Source organism: Passer domesticus, chromosome 1 (assembly GCF_036417665.1).
Source record: "Passer domesticus isolate bPasDom1 chromosome 1, bPasDom1.hap1, whole genome shotgun sequence".
NCBI classification, from domain to species: Eukaryota; Metazoa; Chordata; class Aves; order Passeriformes; family Passeridae; genus Passer; species Passer domesticus.
Window position 1 is genome coordinate 46,557,360 of NC_087474.1, and position 22,417 is coordinate 46,579,776.

At 41.4% G+C, this 22,417-nt stretch overlaps 1 protein-coding gene across 1 annotated transcript in view; it reads right to left on the reverse strand.

Moving 5' to 3' along the window:
* AOAH (acyloxyacyl hydrolase) overlaps nt 1–22,417 on the reverse strand; it is a 77,544-nt gene that overhangs the window by 31,497 nt on the left and 23,630 nt on the right. The window contains exons 6-13 of the mRNA XM_064418246.1: nt 18,179–18,238; nt 12,731–12,801; nt 11,419–11,479; nt 10,847–10,917; nt 10,292–10,340; nt 9,907–9,955; nt 8,694–8,788; nt 1,477–1,568 (exon numbers count right to left, since the gene is read on the reverse strand). Of these exons, the coding sequence (XP_064274316.1) occupies nt 1,477–1,568; nt 8,694–8,788; nt 9,907–9,955; nt 10,292–10,340; nt 10,847–10,917; nt 11,419–11,479; nt 12,731–12,801; nt 18,179–18,238 (548 nt within the window). The remainder of the gene's footprint in view (nt 1–1,476; nt 1,569–8,693; nt 8,789–9,906; nt 9,956–10,291; nt 10,341–10,846; nt 10,918–11,418; nt 11,480–12,730; nt 12,802–18,178; nt 18,239–22,417) is intronic.

Here is a 22,417-nt window from a genome sequence, read left to right on the forward strand (position 1 = left end):
AAATGAAAAAAAACCCAACAAAAACAAATGAAAAGGATAACAGCCCAGAGGGTGATGAAAAGATCAAGCTCCCAGCCATCAGTACGTGCTCATTTCTATCTGGGCTGCAGCTGTTTGTTTGTTGTTTTTATTTCTTTTTCTTTCAGGAGTGAAAGAGATTAAAAACTGAACACTGGACCAAGGTTTATCACTGACAACTTCAGGGGCAGTTCTAAGCTCTGATCACTTGTGAGCTTCAGATTCTTTGGAGCCCAGACAAGTAGTGTGTGCTGAGAGACTGGGCACTGTAACAGATTTTTAAATGTCAGTTTTGCTGTGGCTCTGATAGAGAAGGCTGCATGGATCTTTCCTGTTGGCTTGTCAAGTGCCAAACTGCCTTAAAGCAGATACTGTGGGAATGTAGCTGAGGCTGAAAGCCTGGATTTTGCACAGGGAGAAAAAAAAGGAAACAAAAAGCCCAAAGTATATGGTGCAACAGATATTTTTCCTGGGAAAAAAAAAAAGTTATTCTGCCAACTTTTAAATTCTGCTTCTAGAAAGCCTCTTCAGGCTTGACCCATGCTTGGTTTGGCATTCAGCTGTATTCCTGACTTATCCTAGACATAAAAACCAAAAATTATCTGAAACTTAGGTCAGACCAGGCACTGGTTGATTATTGTATCCTACAGCTCTTGCAGGGTTCAAAGGCCTTTTAATGCTGGCCAGAGAGATGATTAATAAAAAGTTTGGTTGTTTTTTATTTATTCATTTATTTAAAAAAAAAAATCCCACTTACAACTGCAGGCATTTCAAGGTGTTTTGGACTTTATTTTCCTTCCCTTCTGGCAGGGAGTTTATTTTTTTCCATCTATGCCTGCAACCTTCCCCATCCACATGAGCCAAACTAACACAGCAAATTAGGTCACAGACTTTCAAATTCTGCTTTTGCTATTTCCCTCTAAATGTGTTTAAAAAAACCAAAAAAACAACATGTGGGAGGAGAAGAAGAAAGATTTCCCCCAGTAGTGAACACTATGAAATAACCATGGGGATATCCTTTATTCCACTGTTTTCATCAGCAAAAAGGAAACATGAGGAAGAGAGGAAGATTAAAAATTAAAAAAAAAATAAATATAATAAGAGAAAGGCTGATTTTTGTTACTTTCAGCAATGCTTTCTTTCCCCCCCCCAATTTTGTAAAAAAAATTGTAAAAAAAATAATAGTTTATCTTTTATTTCTTTGGGGTTTTTCTCCTTCTAAATTACAGTTTGACTGGTTCTAAAACCTACCCTGAATTTCAGGAAGACTTGCTTATATATTTAAAATATCTTTTAAAACGCAAGATCCAGGGTTGATCTTGGTTTTAGAAAGAGCAGATGCAGATCTGAATTGTCTTTTTCTCTTTCCTTTCAAGCAGATTTGGTTTTTTTTTCCTTGCTGTGCTCTGAGATACCTAGAGACTTGCTATGGCTTGGCCACCCTGTCTGCTGGCTTACCCGATGGTGGAATTGAGAAATCCAGTGATCTCTGAGAACTGGGGCCAGTCAAACTCATCACTGAAAGCCATGGGGAGATTAGCAAATGATTTCTGAAAGAGAAATTTTAAAATCAACCCAGTTTCACCCTCTCAGACATAAAAAATCCCCTTAGTGAATTTGAGCACATCTTAGCCAGAGCATTAGCCAGACAACAGCAATTGTTACTACCATTAGTAGTGGTACTTATGTATGCATATACTGAAAAAGTTGGATTTTATAAGACAGGCATATGAAGAGATGGAGGAAGGAAAAGCAGGGGAGATATCTGAATTGCAGCTCTTGGCACCCTTTTTCCTGAAAGAGTCCCAGACTCTTCCTTGAGTGAGCAGGTACTGCAGATGCAGACCCCCAAGGCAGCAGCTGATTGCTGCAGCACCCACCCTGCCCAAAGGTGTGTCAGCCTTGGGCACAGGAAGAGACGACAGCGTGATGTCCCCAGAGAATGTGGCAAAGGCATAATGTCACATTGTCTCAAAGTTCCCCTGCCCGCTACAGCAGGGTGAGCTGAGAGCAGCTAATCCCCTGAAAACCTCTGCCTGGTCCTCACTAAATTTTGGAGATGGCACCAAACAACAGGGTCAGAAAGACGTCTGAGCATGGCAGGGACAAGGGAGAAAAACACATAATCTGACATAACCCTCCTGTGCAAATTCATGCATCCTTTACCCCACTCTGTTTTGCTGATGTTGGTCCCTAATGCTTTTTTACAGCAACCCTGTGAAAGCCTCTCTGCAGATGCAAGCCATGTTGCACATTCAAAACACAGTGCCCTGTTCTTTCCCACTTTGTTTTCTGAAAGTCCCAAAAATCATGAAATGTTAGGAAAATAGCCTTGATAAATTGTGCCACCTCAGAAGGACAGAACATGGAGTAAATTTCCAGCTTCTCCTAGTCTGGGGTACACTTGCAAAGACAAATGTATAAATCCAGTGTGCTCATAAAGAGGAAAACTGCTGATGAAAAAGGTAATAACCAAAAGAAGGTCAAAACATAAAATCAGAGAACCTACAGGCTGTTTTATTCCATATAATTTATTAGCTTCATTTTCTCTTGAAGCAATTGTGGGGTTTCCTTCAGACCTCACTGCTATAAACAACAAGCAGGTGGGTAATTCTTTATCCAGGAAGGTGAGAGTAGCAGAGGAGCTAGAGTACAGCTAAATCTTGTGCTGCCCAACAAGTTCTAATTCAAAAAAATTACTGTTTAGGTGAATGGGAACTATACTTGAGGATATGGGCTAAGTTTATGTCTAAGGATTTTGACTGTAAGAGGATGGAGGGAGATGCAGGGAAAAGGGAAGAAAGGCAAGTAAATGGGGTGTTGTGGGGCACAGAAAATCATGAAGCTATGCTCTGAGCAGTCTAATGCACAGCAGATGCCAGTTTAATGCATGTAACAGCACATTTGACCCACTTACAGTACATCTGCATTAGTTACCAAGGTGAAAAGAGGCCTGTTTTAATTATCTTTCAGTTTGTTTTCTCTTTCTCACATACATATATGTGTCCTTGTGTGTATGTGTACATACATATAAAAATAAAAACCATTCATTTTTTAGGGCTGCAGGGAAACTTCAAATTTGCCTTCAAATCTGTTAGTTTTGTGTGCAAACAAGCACTTAATCCAAGGGCATAGCTGTGAGCAGAAGTGGAGGGACACAGCACAGTTTGGCCATTTACAATATTTTCCTCCTTGCAGGTTTGCATTAGAGGTGAGAGAAACAGTTACCTAGGACAGAAAAAACCCTGCAGATATGATCTCTTATAAGTGACACATATATTAGAGTATAAAAGAAATAAGAATTATTTAATACTTTTTAAACAAATCGTTTGATGTACAATTGTCTCATTATTTACCATTGGCACTCCAAAACAATATCTTTATTGGACAAGTCCCAATAATTTTTAACTGTTTTAAATTTTTTTTCCCCTGCAAACTTGGCTTAAATATTAATTTTCCAGAACCTAATTGAGTTGCAAATTGATTTGAAGAGGAACGTTTGAGCCGAAAATTATAGTTGCATTTGAAAACTGGATATGCATTTAGCATTGACACTGTTCCAACAAAGCACTTAAGGGCCAGACTTTTTGCAGATATTTCAGGTCCAAAGGGTGAAGATGAGTAGTTAATGGAAAATTCAGAAGAATGCTGAACCTTAAACTCTGCATTGATGTAGTTTGGAAAGTACAGCCTAACAGACTGTGTTGCTTAGTCTCAGATGCAAATGTGTCCCACTCTAGAGGTGCAACTGTGCTGACTTTTAGCATAAAACTCTCTTGAGCACAGCCTTGTTTAAATACCATTCTCTAGACTATTCTGGCTGAGAAACCTACTTCAGCCCACGTGCCAGATTTTAGCAGAGAATCAGTAGAAATTTGTTCCAGCCTAGCTTCAAATGCCATATTTTAGCATCAAATGCTTTAGATAGGTCTCATTCCAGTGAACATCCTCCTCTCCTAGATGTGTCCTGCCTTGAAGCACGGGGCAGCCAAAGCCATGGCTGATGCTAAACACACATGTGCCAATCTGTGCTTAAATGGAAGAAGGCTCAGGCTTGCTGTGGCAAGATATTTTCAAAATCAGAATATAAAAGGGCACTGGAAACCTAACACTCAGACAAGCCTTTCCATCCTGGAAATCTTGAAATCATTGAGGTATACCTTAATTTGAAGGAAAATTGGGTGTTTCTTTTTTATAATTATTTTAATGCCATTCAAATCCTGGTGACAACATTAAGTACTACAGACAACTTTGTTATTCTAAGTATACAAATAAACAAACCTTAAACTCTTGAGAAAAGCACAGCCTATCTTTTTGAAAAGCAAAAATTGCATTCCGGCTCTGTAAAGCTGCAAGGGACAGAGGTTTGAAATTGGCAAAACTGTTACCTTATTTCCCACAAAATTGGATGTCTAAGTCATGACAATACAAGTTTGGAGAAACCTGCCTGCATTTCACTGGATCTAGAGGAATGATAGATAATGTTTTAGGAACAATTGCACACATCAAACTCCTGGGTTTTTTTCCTAGTGGTACAGAAAAAAAAGAAGTCAGTGGGATAAGTGTTTGGGACATCCTGAATCTACATTTAGAGAAATGATGAATTCTGCTAATAGGAAAAAATAACACGAAACAGTTACTTTAATGATATCTGAGAACCCCCCGAGTTTGTGGGCAACTAGGTATCTACTGGACTATGGATAAATGTAGGCTTTATTTTTCTCTTTATTCAGAAACAAAATAGAGATCCAATAGTTTTAAATTGCACCTTTCCAGAAAGGGTATTATTTCCATCACATTTATAAATATACTGCTTATACCTCAAAATAAAAATCTCTCTAAAATGAGACATGAAAGTTGCTTCTATTCCAGACATACAACAGAAAAAATGCTGTAATTAGTAGCTATTTGGAAGTCAATAGTAAGCAGATGGACAGAGCAGCAGGAGAACAATATCCATCACTAGACATACTAGTGTTTTCAACATTAGCTCTCTGCAAAAAAAATCTACCTCAAAAAACTCTCACCTCAAAAAACCCCCCAGTACTTTTTCTGCTTTGCTAAACCTCATAGAGTGCATGTCTACTGCCTTACACTTCATTTTTAGCATCCAGATTTTCAGGTTAAAGGGATGAACATTCAGCTCAATTCTTGCCGAAACTCTTAAAAGAAAAGTTTGGCAAACCCCCAAGAGCTGTTGATAACCAGAAAGCCAAAATAAAGTTGACTTGACCCCTTCTTAGCGATGGATCATTCTCTTTGTGGAAGGTACCCATGACTTCCCCTATATAGGAAAGAGTGGTGTTTTTTTAGTTGTTTTGTTTATTTGATTGTTTGTTTCAACAGGAGAAACAGCTGCAGTTTTCAAAGATGTTTCCATCTCATGATGGGTGTTTCCCACAATGAGTAATGCCTCTATGTGTTCTTTCTGGGAAGAATATACTCTGAGAGGGATGGTAACTTCATATGTGACTGGCTCCTGGGGAAAAGCTTTGGAAATAGCACTGGAAAACAAGAGTGCCCCCTCTGATATTTAGCATGACAGACGACTTGATATGGGGAAAGTGAATGATGCAACTTGATGCATCCCATACAACATGAGACATGTAACAGAAGCACCAGATTACACTGGGGGTTATGACCCTTACAGGGCAAAGCTAAGAGGGCAGTGTGTTCCTAATTAGACCAGGAAATCCAAAATCCAATGTACAGCATCTTCCCAACAATGCTCTTCAAGTCAATGGCATGGACATATGAATTTCAAAGCTGTTCAGCCCAAATAGTTATCCTGTCACCCCTGTGCTGAATATCCAGCTACTCAGACAACATGCTGAGTGAATTTTTCATTCACATTCTCTTTTCTTTCCATCCTCATCATAGCCTCTCCTTTGCAAGGTAGACTACGTGCAGCAAAATCAGGGAAAACAACCATTCTGCAGAGCCTCTTAATGAAATACTCAGCATCTCTCCTAAAAATTATTTCCTCACCTAATTAGCTTTAAAACTGGAATTAACAGCTGCCACTGATGTGGTACTGATTAACAGATGGGCCCAAAGCATTGTAACCAAGTGTAAATTTTACTTTACACCTGTATATGTAAACACATAAAAGGATAAATATAAATAAGAAATTTGTGAAATATAGAGATATAGACTATAGAAAGCACATAAAATGAATATATAAAAATATAGAAAAATATTAAAGTAGTAAAATAATAGACAGAATACATCTAAATTAACAGGCACACAAGTTTTTCCTGTACACATGATAAAAAGTCTGGACAGGGCAGGGACAAGGAAGCGCTATTGGAAATTCCATGTAGAGGTCTGAGACTCTATTGAAATGAAAATTAAAGCTTTGAGCTTACTCTAGTATTGACTGTGGACAAAACCATTTGACAAACTAATATTTTTGCATGTCTTATCGAAGAAATTTTGGCAGAATCAAATCCAGGTGTCTTGAGTTAGACAGGACAAGGGAACAGCAGGTACACAAAGATGATGTCTTTTCCTCTCTTCTCCAAGGCCTAACTTCAAATTTTCCAGATTAAAGATGCTTCCTGTAAGATTAGGACATAGACTCTCTGCACTCTCTCTGGTCACAAAACCATCTCTGAATGTGCTTCAAAATTCTCCTTGAGGGAAGCCTTGCACTGAAAAATCATTGAATCCATTTAATTTGTTAACTAAGTCTAGAGATGAAGAATATTTTCCAGTGGCTTTTAATACAACATAAGAGACAGCAATATTGCACCTTCACAACCCCAAGGCAGTTAAATTGCTGCTGTTGACATCCTCCACAGAGAAGGCAAGACACAAAGGACAAGGAAAAGGAAGAGGCAGTGATAAAGTCTGAACTAGTTCAGAAATGGTTTTGCTTTTGTGCTCAGGTGACAGCTTTCACACTCATGGTGAGCTCCAAATAAAACAACCTTTTACTTTTGCTGGAGTTTAATCACAGATAATAGTTTTTATACAGCTGAGATCTCTGTATTTCTGCATTCATATTTAAATGATGTATTTTTGCCAGGTTGGTAGAAAAGCTTGGAAATAGTCCTAGAAATAAACATGTTGTTTCCTATCCCAAACCTCACATATATTTTTTGGACCTTACACAGAGTGCACCAATTCTCCCCCCCCCCCCCCCCCCCCCCCCACACACCAGGAAGCTGCTCTGCACTCATCAGACAGTAACAAAGAGCCTCCAAAATTCACTTTTGTAATCTGCACTCCAGCTCCCAACATTGAAACTTGTGCCTTGGCATGCTATTAGCAGACCTTGACCCAACCAGCTGGTGGATGAGCAAGCTTCAAACAAGAGAAATTCTTTCTAAATCTTCATTACAATGATAATAAAATGCTGACATAGTCTAAAACTGGTCTTGCCTACATGGCTTTACTACAGCCTTACTGTCAGAATCATCCTTGCCATCAGTATTATGATCATCTCTATTAGATGAAATAATCTCAATTATCATTAGTGCTAATTTATTATGTTCCTCATCAGCTCTGTCATCAGTGTCATTCATCTAATTGTTGCTCATAAGCATTTAACAAAGAAAAACAACGGCTAATCTGCAACATTTAAATCAGCTCTGGGACCAAAAGTGGAAAAAATCCCATGAAACTCTCAGACCTCCCACAGCATTGCAACTACTAACAGTCTGGAAAAAGAATTGTTCTCCAGAAAATGTCTGTAACCTTATTCTACACCAGTGGATGTGTAGAAGGTTTTCACTGGGAAGGGTGGGCAATGATGATCTATCTGCTCACCCCTGTGCAACAGACTTTTGTGCAGAGAAGGACAAGGTACAGTCGTCCCTGGCTAGAGACTGATAGGATAGAAAACAACAGTGAAGGTCAGGAACATACCTGTGCATTTATCTCTACCCCATAATTGCAGTTTGCTGGAATGATCTTTTCCTCTCAATTATTTCATTACATGCCAGTGAACTGCAACAGGCACAGTAGAGTTCATAGTCAGGTGCGTTTTGCTGTTTTTTGAATATAGGAAATGCTGGGATACCACCCAAGGATAGATATCAGTGTGGCAGTGATATTTTATGGTACAGGAACTCTTCCCTTAAGGACAAATCTATTATAAATACTTGGATGACCCTCAAACACCTGTGAATGCATTTGTTCAACAGTCCTCAGAAACAGAACACTGGAGTTATGAGACCTATTTCACATATGCCACAGGATGAGGGAAAACAATCCAGGGCACATAATTTCAAAGCCAGATTCCTAAAGCAGAAATTCTCTGACTGTCAGCAGGGTCACTTCTGCAAGCACTCTCCCAGCAAGGAGCCATCCCAACCAGGCTGCTAATGGCAGCTCTGATCCCACAGACAGCACGGGTCTCCTTGAGCCGCAGGCACGTGCGTGGAAAGCCAGATGTCCTGGTTTGTGTCTCTGGCACAGCATTGGGACACTGCAGCCAAACTCTTCCCTGACCCAATTGCACAGATGCCGGAGGAGCGGCAGTAGCACAGGGCTGCACTTTTTTATCTTCATGGGAGCAGATGTGGGAGGGGACTGGTACACATGAGATCATAACTACAAATTCCAGTGCAGTGAAGCATTTTGCACTTGTTTCCCCTTGGCAACCTGCAGCACAGCAGAGGAAGCAAATGGCAATCAGTTGTTTTGGCAAGCTGAACGTGATTCCTCACCGCTGACATCTGTGTGACGGTCATCCACTCGGGAGGGATGTGGAAGTGAGCGCCGGCCGAGTCTCCCAGGAGCACGACCCCTCTGGAGTCTGCACCTGATGGATGCATTTTGTCAGTCACATGGGCAGAAAGAGCAAACTGAAACCCAGCTTGGAGAGTGCTTAAAGAGGAGCAGCAGTAGCAGCTGATGGAGTCACAGGGTGACTGACTACACCACCCTTCATGTGGCTTAAATGTTCAGACACTGCAATAGGATTTTCACTCCATCTGCAGCAGAAACCATCTAACAGGCATTTGCCAACAACCCTAGAGAAGCAACTGGGGACTGGGCATGAAAAACAGGGGGAGGTCTTGCCAATCAGAAAAGAGTCCTGGTTGTATTCAAATTGTGTGTTATTTCAGCAGAGGTTCTGCTGTGCAGACAGTGTTTATTTTTACTATCCATAGATTATGCATTAAAAAGTACTTAAACATTTAGGGAAATCGGATTACTCAGAAAATTGCTCAAAGCTCCTTATAACAGAACTGGGTGGCGGATGTGCTACTCATATGAGTATTTCTGCTAGAACAATCTGTCTGGTTTATAATTAATGTCACTTAACATTTGTAGATTAGCCTTTCATCTAAAAATGCTGAGGAGTCTTGCCAGGCAATGGTTCATCCCCAGGATACTGATTTCAGTGTGAGGTGAGGTGAGTGGCAACTGCAGTCACTGCTGGTTTGTGAGGCTTTTATTTGTGCAGCGTGGGCACACAGGCACCCACCCACATCATAGTCAGGGAGATCAGCTGATGCCATCATTTCACCCCTTTAAGGCCTTATCTGGAAAAAAATGTATGTATTTATGGCAAGAGGTAAGACTGGACAAATGCAAATGTTAAGCTGCTTCCCTAAATCTCAAAGCTATTACACTGGGTTAGTCTTCAGGCACCAGAGAAGATGCAGAGCTGACATCTCAGTTTGCTGCTGTCCCCAGTCTATGTATTCAATTTCATTACTGAGCTGACTTTTAATGGGAAAATACCAGCATCCTGTGTTTTACAAGTTTCATCTTTATCCATCCTCAAGATTAAAAAACTCAATAATTTTGCTTTTCTCATGATGTCTCATGTTTTCTCATGTTTCCCTTGTCTTGTGAACATGCAAATATTGAAATATTTATCAAATTAATACATAAGATACATGGTTTATTTTATTGACTCTAATTATTTACCTTTGCAGAACTTCTCTTCATAGGGAATTCCATCTTTTGGATCCACACCCTGTTGGAGAAGAGAAAGGGTAGAAAACAGTGCCTATCTAGCACCTGAAGAATGGCAGTGCAAAACAGAGGCCGAGAATTTAGTTATTCTTGAATGTTTGCCTACAGGAGACACTACATCATAATAATGATGCAGTGAGATTATCTTAATAAGTATATGTACATTTTAATTAATCATATAAGCTATAATTTAAATAATCATAAGCATCAATAAACAAACTTAATATCAGCTAATAAAACCAGAATAAATAAAAAAGGAACACTTCTAAACTAAATCAAAGACTACAGAGGACAAAAGAGAAGCAGCAATCAGGAAGATGCAACTTCATTTACTTACCCATATGCCATTGCAGTTAGAGTCACTTTTTGCATCCCAATTATCAGGACTAAAACAGAGACAAAAAAGGATAAGAAATGTCACAAAAAAGAATCAGGAAATCAGATCCCCAGTGCCATTTCCCACCAAAATGAAAAAGGAATTAGAAATTCCTTTCTGCTTGGAAGGGTGGGGTTTTTCTCCCTTTGGATCTAGGAGAGGCAATTTTTCCTAGCAAAATGCAAGCGCAAATTGCAACATTAATTTAAAGTTAATACTGGAAGTTGCTGAATTAAACTTATCCTTTTAGTCAGTGGCATGGTTTCCCTCCCCATCTCTGGTCTGTCTGACCAATTTTAGCTGCAGATGCTTTAGAGAAAGGAAAGAAATGTGTGCACCACCCCTGCAAAGGAGTCCCATCCCTGGTCTTGATCATCCCCTCTTCTGTCCCTCAAAGCAAAGTCAAACAACAAGCAGTGATGTGCTGTCTAAGAATATGGTCAAAACAAAATCTGTAGCTCATTCTTCTCGAAGCCACAGTTAATAAGAAGCCTTTAAAATAATTAAAATCTTTACCGCCTGCCAGGGTACACGGTTGTGTTTGTGTCATTGCAGTCTCTGCCTCGCCAGTGATAGCCCCTCAGCGTCTAAAGGCCAGGAGAAACACGCAGATAGGACAGGCATTATTACTCTTGCACTTTTAATTTAAAATATCTAAAATGAGAATCTAACTCAAGGTGTAGGAATAAAACCCAGTAAACAGGTTGCATTCCAAACTCCTTTTGCTAAGCTTTAATAAGTGACACCTAGCATGCTTTGGTGCAGAAATAAGACAAGTTGGCAATTTATTTTTTTGTTTAATATGACTTCACCTCTTATTAATTCAGTAAACAACCACTCAGCAGCAGAGCAATTTGCTTCTGCAGGGAGCACAGCTTTATGTGTGCATTTCCCCAGGTGGCACACATGAATGATTGCTTTTTCATCCAGGAAAAAACTCAACATTTTATGACAAAAAAACATTCCATTCATTTTATTCCTATTCCTCTTTTCACATGAATGGATAAGGCTTTGCAGAAAGTAGGAGGAATCCCAGAGACATTCTCATTATCAAGGGATTACTGTACCAAAGGAAAGGCTTTGCTTACTGGGAAGGTACTAAATTTATCTCCATCAAAATCTTCAAAAGGCAGTTTATTTCTTAGAACACTGTAAAAAACAAAAAACAAAACCCATAGTGTTAACATATGGAAAGGAATCTATTAACAAAGTAAAAAACACAGTGAAGTGTACAGAACAGATAATAACTGGCATGATATTCACTGCTCTATAATCAGTTGTGCCTCTGTGCTTGTACTTCAGCAAAGTGATCCTGCCCAAAAGAGCAAATTCGGTATTTCAATATCCTCTGACTGAACTCTGGAGGTGATGCTGATGGACTCCTGTATGGCTTCTCAATGTCAAAACTGCAGTCTCTAAAACAAAGACAACAAATCTGTGATAAAAGTTGGTTGGTGTTTTTTTTTTTGTTTGTTTGGGTTTTTTTGTTTTTGTTTTTGGTTTTTTTTTCCCTACAGAAAGAGGAAAGTAAAAACCCAAAAATGGTGAGGGAGAGATCAGAAAATCTGAGTTGAATACATGCAATCCAATATATGGTATACAATTTCATTCCTTTCCACTGTCTGAACTCACAGGGCTCAAACTCAGCACACTTGCAAGATTTTTCATGTCAATCAACCCATTCCAAATGAACTCCTGATATTTGCAGTTTCAGTTAAATGAGCAGAAATAGGTGAGCAAGTTAGTCTTGGCAGTTGAATCAGTCAAATATACAGCTAATAATCCTGATTTATTCTTAGACCTGCTTGAGTATTCCTCCAAGTCACTGGAGTACATCAACAAATACACTTTACGAATAATCGCCCAGCTCATATCCCTGGCCTTTCTTACAAACTGACTCAAAGTCAGCACTGTAATGAGTTGTTTTTCCTGGATGCCATCCACCTGACTTTCTTAAACACCTTGGGATTGTTCTATGCTTCACAACTGACATTAAATTTGGGTGCCGCACAGCTGCTGGTAGCCTTCCTGCACTGAGACATGGGCACCACAACTGGGTGAAAAAATGAAGTGAAGAAGTTTCTTGGGCTCAGAAAATCTCAGAAGAAAGGTGGCTTCCTCTTGGAGATGTCACATCTGTGAGAATGTCACATATTTGAGCTCTGGGATGTGCTAAAATTGAGCAAATGGTTCAAGCACTAAAACAACCACAAGGATCCCTGTGAAGAATATTGCTTACCTGAACTATGTGCAGACTCCCTCCGTACTACCTAGACAGTGGTTTTATAAAGGAAACCAGCACAAGCAAATATGGGAAGCTTTGTTAGCTAAGGATGACTTTCAAAAGAAGGAAATTTACCATGTTCTGTTTCTGGTTAAGGACTGATAATGTATACATACTATTTAATCTTCTCACACAGGTTAGCCAGAAGAGGAAACGCACATACACTTGAGAATCCCATGAAGCTTTTCTGGAGAGGAAGAAAAATAAAAGTAGAGGAATGCATTAGTTCACAGAGGTGGTGTAGCTGGGGATATTCAGTGTCAGTAAATTACAGAGCTAAACCATGTGTTTTCTGCCTAGAAACATCAAAAAAATCCAATGATGCCAATAAGGATGCTACATGCCAGAGGATTTAGATCTGACACAGCAGTCAAGGATTAAGGCTGAGCATTTTAGAAACCAAATATTCTTGCTTTGAAAGACCTGTAAAACTTAAAAAGGAAATAAAAAGTTCCAGTCTTCTCTCTGTCTTCTCTCATGTAACCAATTTTTTCTTCATTCTTTGTAGAAACTACTTTTCTCATGTTTGGTAAACATGGTGGCACCTGACACAGTGCAAAACTAGTGAAAGCCACACACTTGGAGCCATGAGTCTGGTTTCCACATGCCAAAGGCCAGGGACAACTCTAACAAGAGGAGAAATGAGAGGATCCAGACTGTGCATAGAATACCCTTGATTTTTTTAAATGAGATTTTTTTACCTGGAAAAATCTAGATTTTATCTTGGCCAAACCTGGAGGATGTAAAAGACAGCTGCTGCTAGAAAAACTCCTTCAACATTAGTAGCCCATAGTCTTAGGCCAATCCAGTTGCTGTTCCAGGTAGCCAGGAAGCTTCAGAAGCTGAAAGAGACCTTCCTAATGAATTGTGTTGCATGGGCAATTAATCCCACAAACACGCTGCTCATGTGGCTTCACAGTAAATCCAGTTGGTCTTGAGACACTGAGGGTGCTCACGTGGTCTCTAAATGTAGAGGGATAATTGGTGCACAGCCCAGCTCTCTGCATTCACTGAGGCTACATTTACCATGTAAATATGGAGCAGATGAGCAGATGGGCATACTCATAACTTTATGCAAAGAAGGGTAATTGTTTATACAGACACAGCACTTGAAAGCTCTGTCCTTGGATCAGCTGCCTTCTGTTACACACTTTATATGCACAGAAAAAAAGAGAAAGGTAGTCCTCAACCAAATGATATTACAACCTGCGCCCATCATGAAACAGAAGGTACAGTTGAATACTGAATACTGTATTGGATACAGTTCAGTAGAGGCCAGTTGAAGGTTATTACACATCATGTGGGTCTATAACCCTAGTGTACACAGCTCTGAGTGACAAAGGAGAACTTTGAGGCAGCACAGCAAGGCAGTGAGGTCAAGGAGCCTAGGGAATTGCCTTGCAGCTCCAGGGAAGGTGTTTGCTTGGACAGGTAACAAGGGGCAATGGAAACAAGGGTCTCATGCTGCCCAGAGCAGGAGGTCAGGCACAGAAATACACCACAGCCAGGATCTCAGGGTGGAGAGGAGAACTGGGCTAGTGGAGAGGGGACAGAGCCTGTAGTACAAAGATTGCAGCTAACTTTGTGCTGGTGGCTGAAGTGCCCATGCAGCAAGGTGAAGATGAAAAAGAGTGGTAACTTTTTCAGGTACCACTGAAAAGGAGGAGGAAGAGGAGGAGAGATCTGCAGTAGAGTAGGAGCTGTAACAGTGCACTTTCTGAAGAAGGCAAAAGTAAAATCAAGGAGAAAAGAAAAAGGAAGGTCAAGGAGACAAGAAACATGAAAAAAAGCACCAATTAACTTCCTTCAGCTCTGTCCAACACATTCAAATGACAAAGCTTTAGTCACACTAGCTTGGAGGGGGAGGAGGTACTGGGGGAGTGTAAGGAGAAACCAGAACACAACCACAGAAGAAGTGGGGAGAAAAAGCCAAAAGCAGCCAAGGAAGTGGGGCCTTTCCTTAGGCTGAAAGACCAATCTGGTCCCACTGCTGCACCTCCAGTTGCCCTGTGCATGTCCCCATCCCTCTGCACCTCCATATGCAAGCTATTGACTGCCTTAGGGCTGTGTCCTGCAGCATGGCTGGGACACAGGCCTCCTTTTTGCTCAGTGTGTATGGTCAGGTGGGCAGAGAGAATGAGAGGTGCACAGACAGGATGCCAGCTTTTCTCAAAGAGATTTACAAACCTATGTACGCTTCCTGGAAAGAGGAAAGAAATCACTTTGCCCTCTTCTTCATGCAGGACTAATCCTGCCAACAGAAGCACCAGAGACTCTTTAAGCCTTCCATCAGGCTAAGATTTGCAGGGTCTTCATCTGAGCTGTCAGCTTTTCACTTCAGCCTAAGCCACAGTATGCAAAGCCTTTGAAGTTAAGGCACCTGGAGTCAAAACCGCACCAGAAAGACAAACTACAGGGCTTGCAAAAAATAAGTACATAAGTAAAACCTCCTTTTATTCTGCTCATAGGCTGTGCTAAAAGTTGACCCTTTGCTGTAAACAGAATAAAATATTTCCTATCTTTTTCTTAGCTAGTCTTTTGAAAATTCTTGCTGACTGGCTCATCGTTGATTTCAAAGGAAGGTTATCCTGCATTCCCAAAGACTGCCCAACTTTGGTGAGAGTGGATGCATGATGATAACTTGGCAATGCTGTTGCTGAGGACCAGCTGCAGCAGCATTCCGAAGCCCAGCAGCCTCTGGCTTCACAGCCCTTGTATTCCCACACCAGGTGGGGCAGTGAGATCTGGAGGTAATGCTTTAGCTCTGCTTGGCATTGTGCAGCAGAGTGGCTCATCTGATCTTTGAGGCTGCCTTGGGCTACTCTCAAAAGGCAAGGAATACAGGTATACAAAAGGAGGGAATTTTTGTGTGAACAGGCACTATGGGGTCCTTCCCAGCAGAGACAGGCTATAATTGCAGCATGAGTTGTTGACAGAAGATGGGCTACTTGCCCCTGTGTAACATTGGTGAGTGGGCAGGGGATCAGCTTATGGATGCTCGCTCCATGGCTTCCCACTTGCCCCACTGCCAGGCTGTGACTTGCAGGGACCTTGTTGTCATGACAGGATTGTACAAATGGTGCCTGCTCTCATTACATAGCAGAGCTCTAATCACCATTCTTTCATTGCTATTGCTCAAAGATGCCCCTTAGTATCTTCTCCACCCACAAGAAGAGTTAATGCTAGAGGTGCTCCCAATGATTGATAACACTAATATCCTATTCATTGCCTGTTCCCATTCCCTAATGACATTTCTGTAATTATTTTAATTGGTTTTACTAAAAAGAATAACAATGAGCCCCTAATGCTTGTTGGTGTTTGGTTTAAGCCACTGCCTTACAGATGGCTCACTCCTTTTAATGAACAGAGACATCTATTTGAATTTTTGGGAGTTGTAGCTGCTTTCACTGCATCTCTACATCTGCTGAATACCTTTTCTTTTTTCCAAACTCATAAGGATCCTAAGAAATTCCAAGTAAATGTGAAATCCTGGGATCCAGATGGATCTCCCATTCTCATTACAACACCCATCATAACATCTCTTTTTTTATGCACAATCACACACAGCTGCCATGCCAAGATGGGGACAGTTAACTTGCAAGGACCTCTTCAGAAGGCTTTCCCCAAACATACAATGCAGCAAAAGTAACCAAAAGAGCAGATATGGGAAGAATTGACAGATCTAATTTGACTTTTTGGTCTAGCATCAGCCAGAGCATGAAAGAGTCCAGATGAATGTTTTTCTTTCTTCACGGATATTTATGCAGGGATGTCCTACCACAGCTGGGGTGTTTCTGGTTCCTCACCCACACACTCAGCCAAGTAATCTTCTCCCCAGGCAGTGAGAGCAATTCAGCTCTCACTGAGGTCTATCTGCCTGTGCAGGTAGCATCATGATTTGGGAGCCTTGAGACTGTGCAGGTGATTTCCTTACTCTTTCATCACACGCTGCTGTTTCTGGGAGACATGGATGATGCAAGCATGATTCACACTGTGCGCCCTCCTAGAGATTCTCTTTTGTGTTTCTCACTGCATTGTTTTTCTGGATCTGAAAATAACTTCAGTCTGGGTGAATGGGAAATTGCAAGATGAAGTAATGCCTCTAGAAATGTTGTTTTCTATCTTCCAGGTTGAAAATAAGTTTCAGCCAGGGTCATTACAGGAAGCACACTAGGAATAACTGCGGGAGAGGCCGAGCAAGCATATGATACATGTTTTAATTTGAGCTGACCTTGCATTATGCAGAAGGTTTGGAAATACTTTGAAACACAACTGACCTTTCTGCTTCCAGCCTGTTTGTCCTTCCTGCTGGCAAATAGGCAGCTAGGAGCAGGAAGGGGCTGAGGGCCAATGGAGTTTGAGAGAGGTATTGGGGCATTGAGCAGTTTTGAGGATACACGAGAGGAAAGGCAAAATAGGAGAGCCAAAGATTGCACCCAAAGATTGATGACAACCATGCCACCCTACCCAGGACAGCCTGAAAGGATGTGGCATGCCCATCCCAAGAAAGTGGGATGTGGCTGGCTATGTGAGGGACTCAGCCCAATATGCCAAGGGTACAGCACATGCAAGGAAGCAAAGGAATTTTATCCCACAGGGCAGCCACCCCCATGCCAGTCCCTCTTCAGCTCCGTGCCTGCACCCTATCTCCAGCTCACAGAGAGGACCTGCTTGACTCAGAGCACCTCGTTACAGGTGTTAATGTGGGAACTTGCTCCAGGGAGAGAAGAATGAAGATTTCATGTAATTTGAGTGGAAATTTGAGGCCATCAGTAGCACAGCACTGAATAGGAAGGGAAATGAATAAGAGGTCCTGCTGGTTGCTATTCTGCGGGAGCTGAGGCCAGTCTCTCCAGTGCTTTGTTTATTTCCCTGGCTTGGTAATTTGGCAATTGCCCAAAGGCTAATTAGGCACCTCAATTTTCACTTTTAAGACTAGCATCACAGTAAGGATTCAGGAATAAGCAATATAAATAATTTCTTCACAAACAGTTAAAGCATTTCCTCTGCATTAAGTGACTTAACTGGAAGCAAACTCTAGGACTGAACTGACTCACCTAAGTGAACTAAGCAGAATAACAGCTGCTACCCTTCTCTGCTATCCTTTAGAGATCCTCTACAAATCTGAGAACTTTTGGAGACAGAAAGATTTCAAATCCCATTTTTCAAATTTTAGAGGCAAAGGCAGCAACTCATAAATACAGGACAAATATGCAGAATTTGCATTCAGGCATTTGCTTGAGTTTCAGACAGCCCCAAAGTGCAGTTGCTCTGCTCTGAGGGAATGGGTCAGTTCATGAGGCACCCACTTACATACAGCTACAAGGTAGCTAAATTTTTCATTATTTTTTATGCTCCCCCCATACTTTCATAATTTTCCTTTATTTCTCCCTCTCTTTCTTCCAGTGTCACCTGATAGAGCAGATCCTCTATCAAGTAGGAGTGAGTCAGCATCCAATTCAATGCTAATCAGGAGGATTCACAGTCAGACAAAACAAACAAGGACTCACTCCTGATAAAATGCCAGTACAGAGTAAAACACCCTAATGCCATTGATTTCTTACCAAGTCCTTGGAAGCCTTCATAATTCTTTTTGCTTTTCTTATTGCAACACTCAGTCCCACCTAGGAGAGCAAGAACAAGATGAAAAACAACCAGATCAGCCTCACAGTATCCTACCAAATTTTTTCCCCATTTCCTACCATTTTTTTCTATTTTAATATCAGTCACAGCACAGAAATGATATATGAGTCCACAAACTCCTCATCAGTTACTTTTTATTGGACTAACAATCAATTATCCAGTCACCTTCTATGAAACTCCAGTAGCAAGAGTTCATTTATTTTGCTCCAGGGCATCATTTATTTCCCAAGGAAAAGTCCAGATCAGCTGAAGAGCTGAAATTCATATCCTGACTGCACTGCGTGAGCTGCAGAGGACATACTTCTCTAGTGACTCCTCCTGAAGGAAAACTCATTCATTAAAAGGCTAAAAGAGCATTACTCACGCAAGATCAGTCTGACTTGCTGTGGGAGGGTACAGAGGAAACATTTGCTCTTGCATGGATAAGGGTTATACTCAGCTGAGGTTCATCCTGGCAGGGGTGCATGGCATGCAGGAAGGTACACATCAGGGAACAGATTTTGGAAGGAAAATCCCCTGCTTAGGATCCAGGAAGGTTAGCTTTTTATTCTGGAAATACCTGACCTGGAGAGCAAGCTCTTGCTGACAGTGGCAAGAAAGTTTTTCTGGTGGGCCTGTGCCAACTTGTGCCGAAGAGGCATTTTGGGATACCTCCACAATGTGGATACTTATACCTACATAGAAAAAAAGAGTAGGAGAACCATTCCAAGAAAAAGCCTTGGAGAGGCATCAGGTTGGCCATCGTTAGGCCATGGGTTACAAATAAGTCAACTACTACTGATAGACAAATAAATCCTGAAATCCCTTTGCACACAAGCTCTTTGAAGGAGCAGAGGAAATTTTGTGCAAGGGGCACCATCCATGAGTGTGAGTGACAGCCAAGGACAGCTCTGCTGGCAGCAGGAGGACACATGTGCCATGTGTGCTGCAGCAAGGTCAAATACACCCTGATGGCTGCTTGCCATGGCCAGAACTGCCAAACACTGCCATGGTCCTGCTCTCCAAGCTTTCCTCAAGGCTCTGCCATTGCAAAAACCTCAACAAATACATCTTTGCAGCCCATGTGGTCCACAGCCCTGGGTGCTGCCTGGGGAAGTGTTGAGGCGTGGGCAATAAGGAGCTGCTGTTTCCACACTGTGCCATTAAATGCTGACCTGGCCTTAAGAAATTTGTCTTCTATCACAGTACAGAAAGATAACACTGCTTCTCCTGCCACAAGGACTCTTCCCAGTTATGGAGGTGAGGCAATGCCCCAGATCTGCTCGTGCCATCCAAAATATTTAACAACTGTTTAACAACTCTGACGAACAGCACTTTCTAAATTCAGACACATCTTTCCATAAGAAAGGAAGTTCTCACAACTCCAATTTAGGAAAAAAAAACGAGAGAAGAGACAGTCAGAGGAGTCTGGAATGGTCGAGGTAACACCAGTGTACTCCCTCCCCCGTGCTGCTCCATTTTCAATTCAGGACAATATTCTTGTATCTCAGTGATGACAATTCCCATATGTAGTGCTGCATTTATTAGGCCACCTTTGAAAACAGCCATATCTGTGAGATAAGTTATGTGACGTTACTAAGTGATGGCCTCTGTCCTTCCCCTCAGTGTTCAGCATGAAGAAGGCTGAAAGCACTGCCTGCTTGCTCCCTTTCAGCCAAAATAACTATTTATGTTCTGCAGGCTTTGAGAATTGGCAAAAAAACCCCAACCTCAAAATAAAAAAGGAGATAAAGATAAATTATTTTGGAAAATGTTTCAAATGGAAAAAAAATCCAGACTATCACAAACACATTAACACCTGGTTTCTGCTCAAAACTGTTAGCAGGGACAAACTGTTCTGTCTGAAAATGACCTGTTATCAGTCCCTCCTACAGCCCAGCCTAAGGATATTACTGCCAGCCTAACATCAACTGAGTCTGAGGGCTCCGAGGTGAAGTCAGCACAAGTTTATATTTATCTGGACAGAACTACAGGAACTCAGCAAGGGGGAAAATAGGGATGCTTCAGCAAATGCTCTTATTACAGCATTTGGAAAAAAAAGAAAATGTCCTCATGTGATGGCACCTTACTGAACAGTGGCATGCCAGATTAGAATATTAAAGCAGACTTAATTTGTATTTAAAGTAATCATTGCCAGCATTTTTGTGCTGGGGATAAAATTTAGCATGCCATTATAATTGATTTAGGCAGTGATCAAAGCAAATTAATTAACCATGATATTCAAGGGTCAAAAATTTATGGTGAACAACACAAAGGGATACGGATGAATAAGCATAAGCAGCAAGGAACACAGACTTCTAAGCTGCTGGGTTTTAATATATGTGTCACATTAATATATGTAGCTAATATATGTTTAATTCATTATGTCTATAGTCTTCTAAAAATCAGGGTATGTCAGAAATAGATGAGAGAAGCTAGCAATGAGCCACGACATTGTTTTCTAGCTTTGTCCCCCTGGGCAACTTCTGTCCCCAAAACCAATCATGCATCTTACATTTGCCACAGTTATGTTGTACAATACCAGCTGCTGTCATTTCTACAATAAAATTACTTGAGAGGCAGATGTGAAAAATGGCTTGAAATTGAGTATAATAGAAGGAAAATTCCCAGAGAGGTAGGATTTATCAATCCTTTTCTGCTGGCCAGCGTAGGAGAGACCTTTCTTGCTCACAGCAGCAGCACATGAGAGGTGCATGCTTCTGAAAGCTACAGGAACTCAGAAAGCAGAAAACAAGGGAGGAAAAGGCTGGAATGACCTTGTGTGTAGAAAATTCTCTCTCTGAAGCACTAAAGTTGACACCTTCTCTCACTTCACAAGTTCCTTCAGCCAAGACTCCAGGTTGGACTGTGGAAGTCTGGCAGCTGAAACACCCACCGGGAAGAAAACACTTCTGGTTTCATGGGTCACCTGTAATCCCTGGCTGACCCCAGCATGTCAAGCCTGCCACTGAAGGCCATACACCCATACAACCCCCCCTGCTGCACCTTGGCTAGCAAGGAGCCTCCTCTCTTTCCCATGGCATGAGAACACCACCAAGGAGGGGATTCCCTAGGCTTCAGCAGCTGATGGATGAGTCTGGGGAGCAGCCAGCACTGTCCACCCCAACTGGAGCAGCTGTGCCACCCTGTGTGCACAAGATACCCAGCCATGGAGGGGGCTGAGGGTGGGGTGTCACTGGGATTTCATTCACTGCCTTCTTTCAGTGTTCTCCACAGAGTGCACGTGTTCCCAGTAATGATTTCTTTTTTGGCAAACAGATGTATTTCTCATCGTAAACAAATGCACATACCAACTCTAATTCTCTCTCATTTATCATCCTTGTTAGCCAGCTTTTTCCCAGGAGACCAGATATTTACAAAACACTCCAAGTTTCCTTCTAACTCATTTCATCATCCTTTAACCAGGAGTAGCAAGATAGCAAAATTGTGCAAAGCTTATCAAATAGTACAGCTAAAAGTGGGATTTGTTAATGAGCAATGCTTCTTTGTCCTCACACTTTTGTCTGCCACCTTCCCACCCCAAATATCTCTATGCCTGCTTGTTTTCTAGGGTCCTGCCTGAGACAGCTTTTACATTGGCATGGCACAGCTGCATGCACCACCTTGCAAACCTCATGCCACCCTATTTCCTTTGGATTTATTTGGTGGAATGTTAGGATTGTATGATTTGGCTTTTTGGGGTTGTTTGGGTTTTCAGTTGGGGTAGGGTTTATTTTATTTTATTTTCTACCAGTGAAGAGGAGCAGAGGAAATGAAGAGAAACAAGTAAAAGAGGAGGAACTAGCACGCAAACTGTGCCTTCTGCTATTACCTGTCTAGAAGCAGTTTCTTCAGGGCTCAGTTCTGGCTGCAGCAGAAACTCACATTTCAGTAGACCTTATCTGTTTCCAAGAACAAAGGCTAAAAGGAAGGCATCTTCCTCCACAGGACCTAGCCTACCTCCCAGATGCTGTTTGTTTTACTGCTTGTGGTCTCAAAAGAAGGAAACAGGTCCCAGTCACGAGGTTTACTTTGGACTGGCAGCCTGCTCTTAATCAAAAATGCAGAAGCACTCCTACCCTGGAGTTTGGTTCTGTCTCACCTCCAAGGAGGAAGCTCACATCTTTACTGAGAAATATGAATGAGAGATATCAGCAGAAGTATTTTCATTTTACTAAACC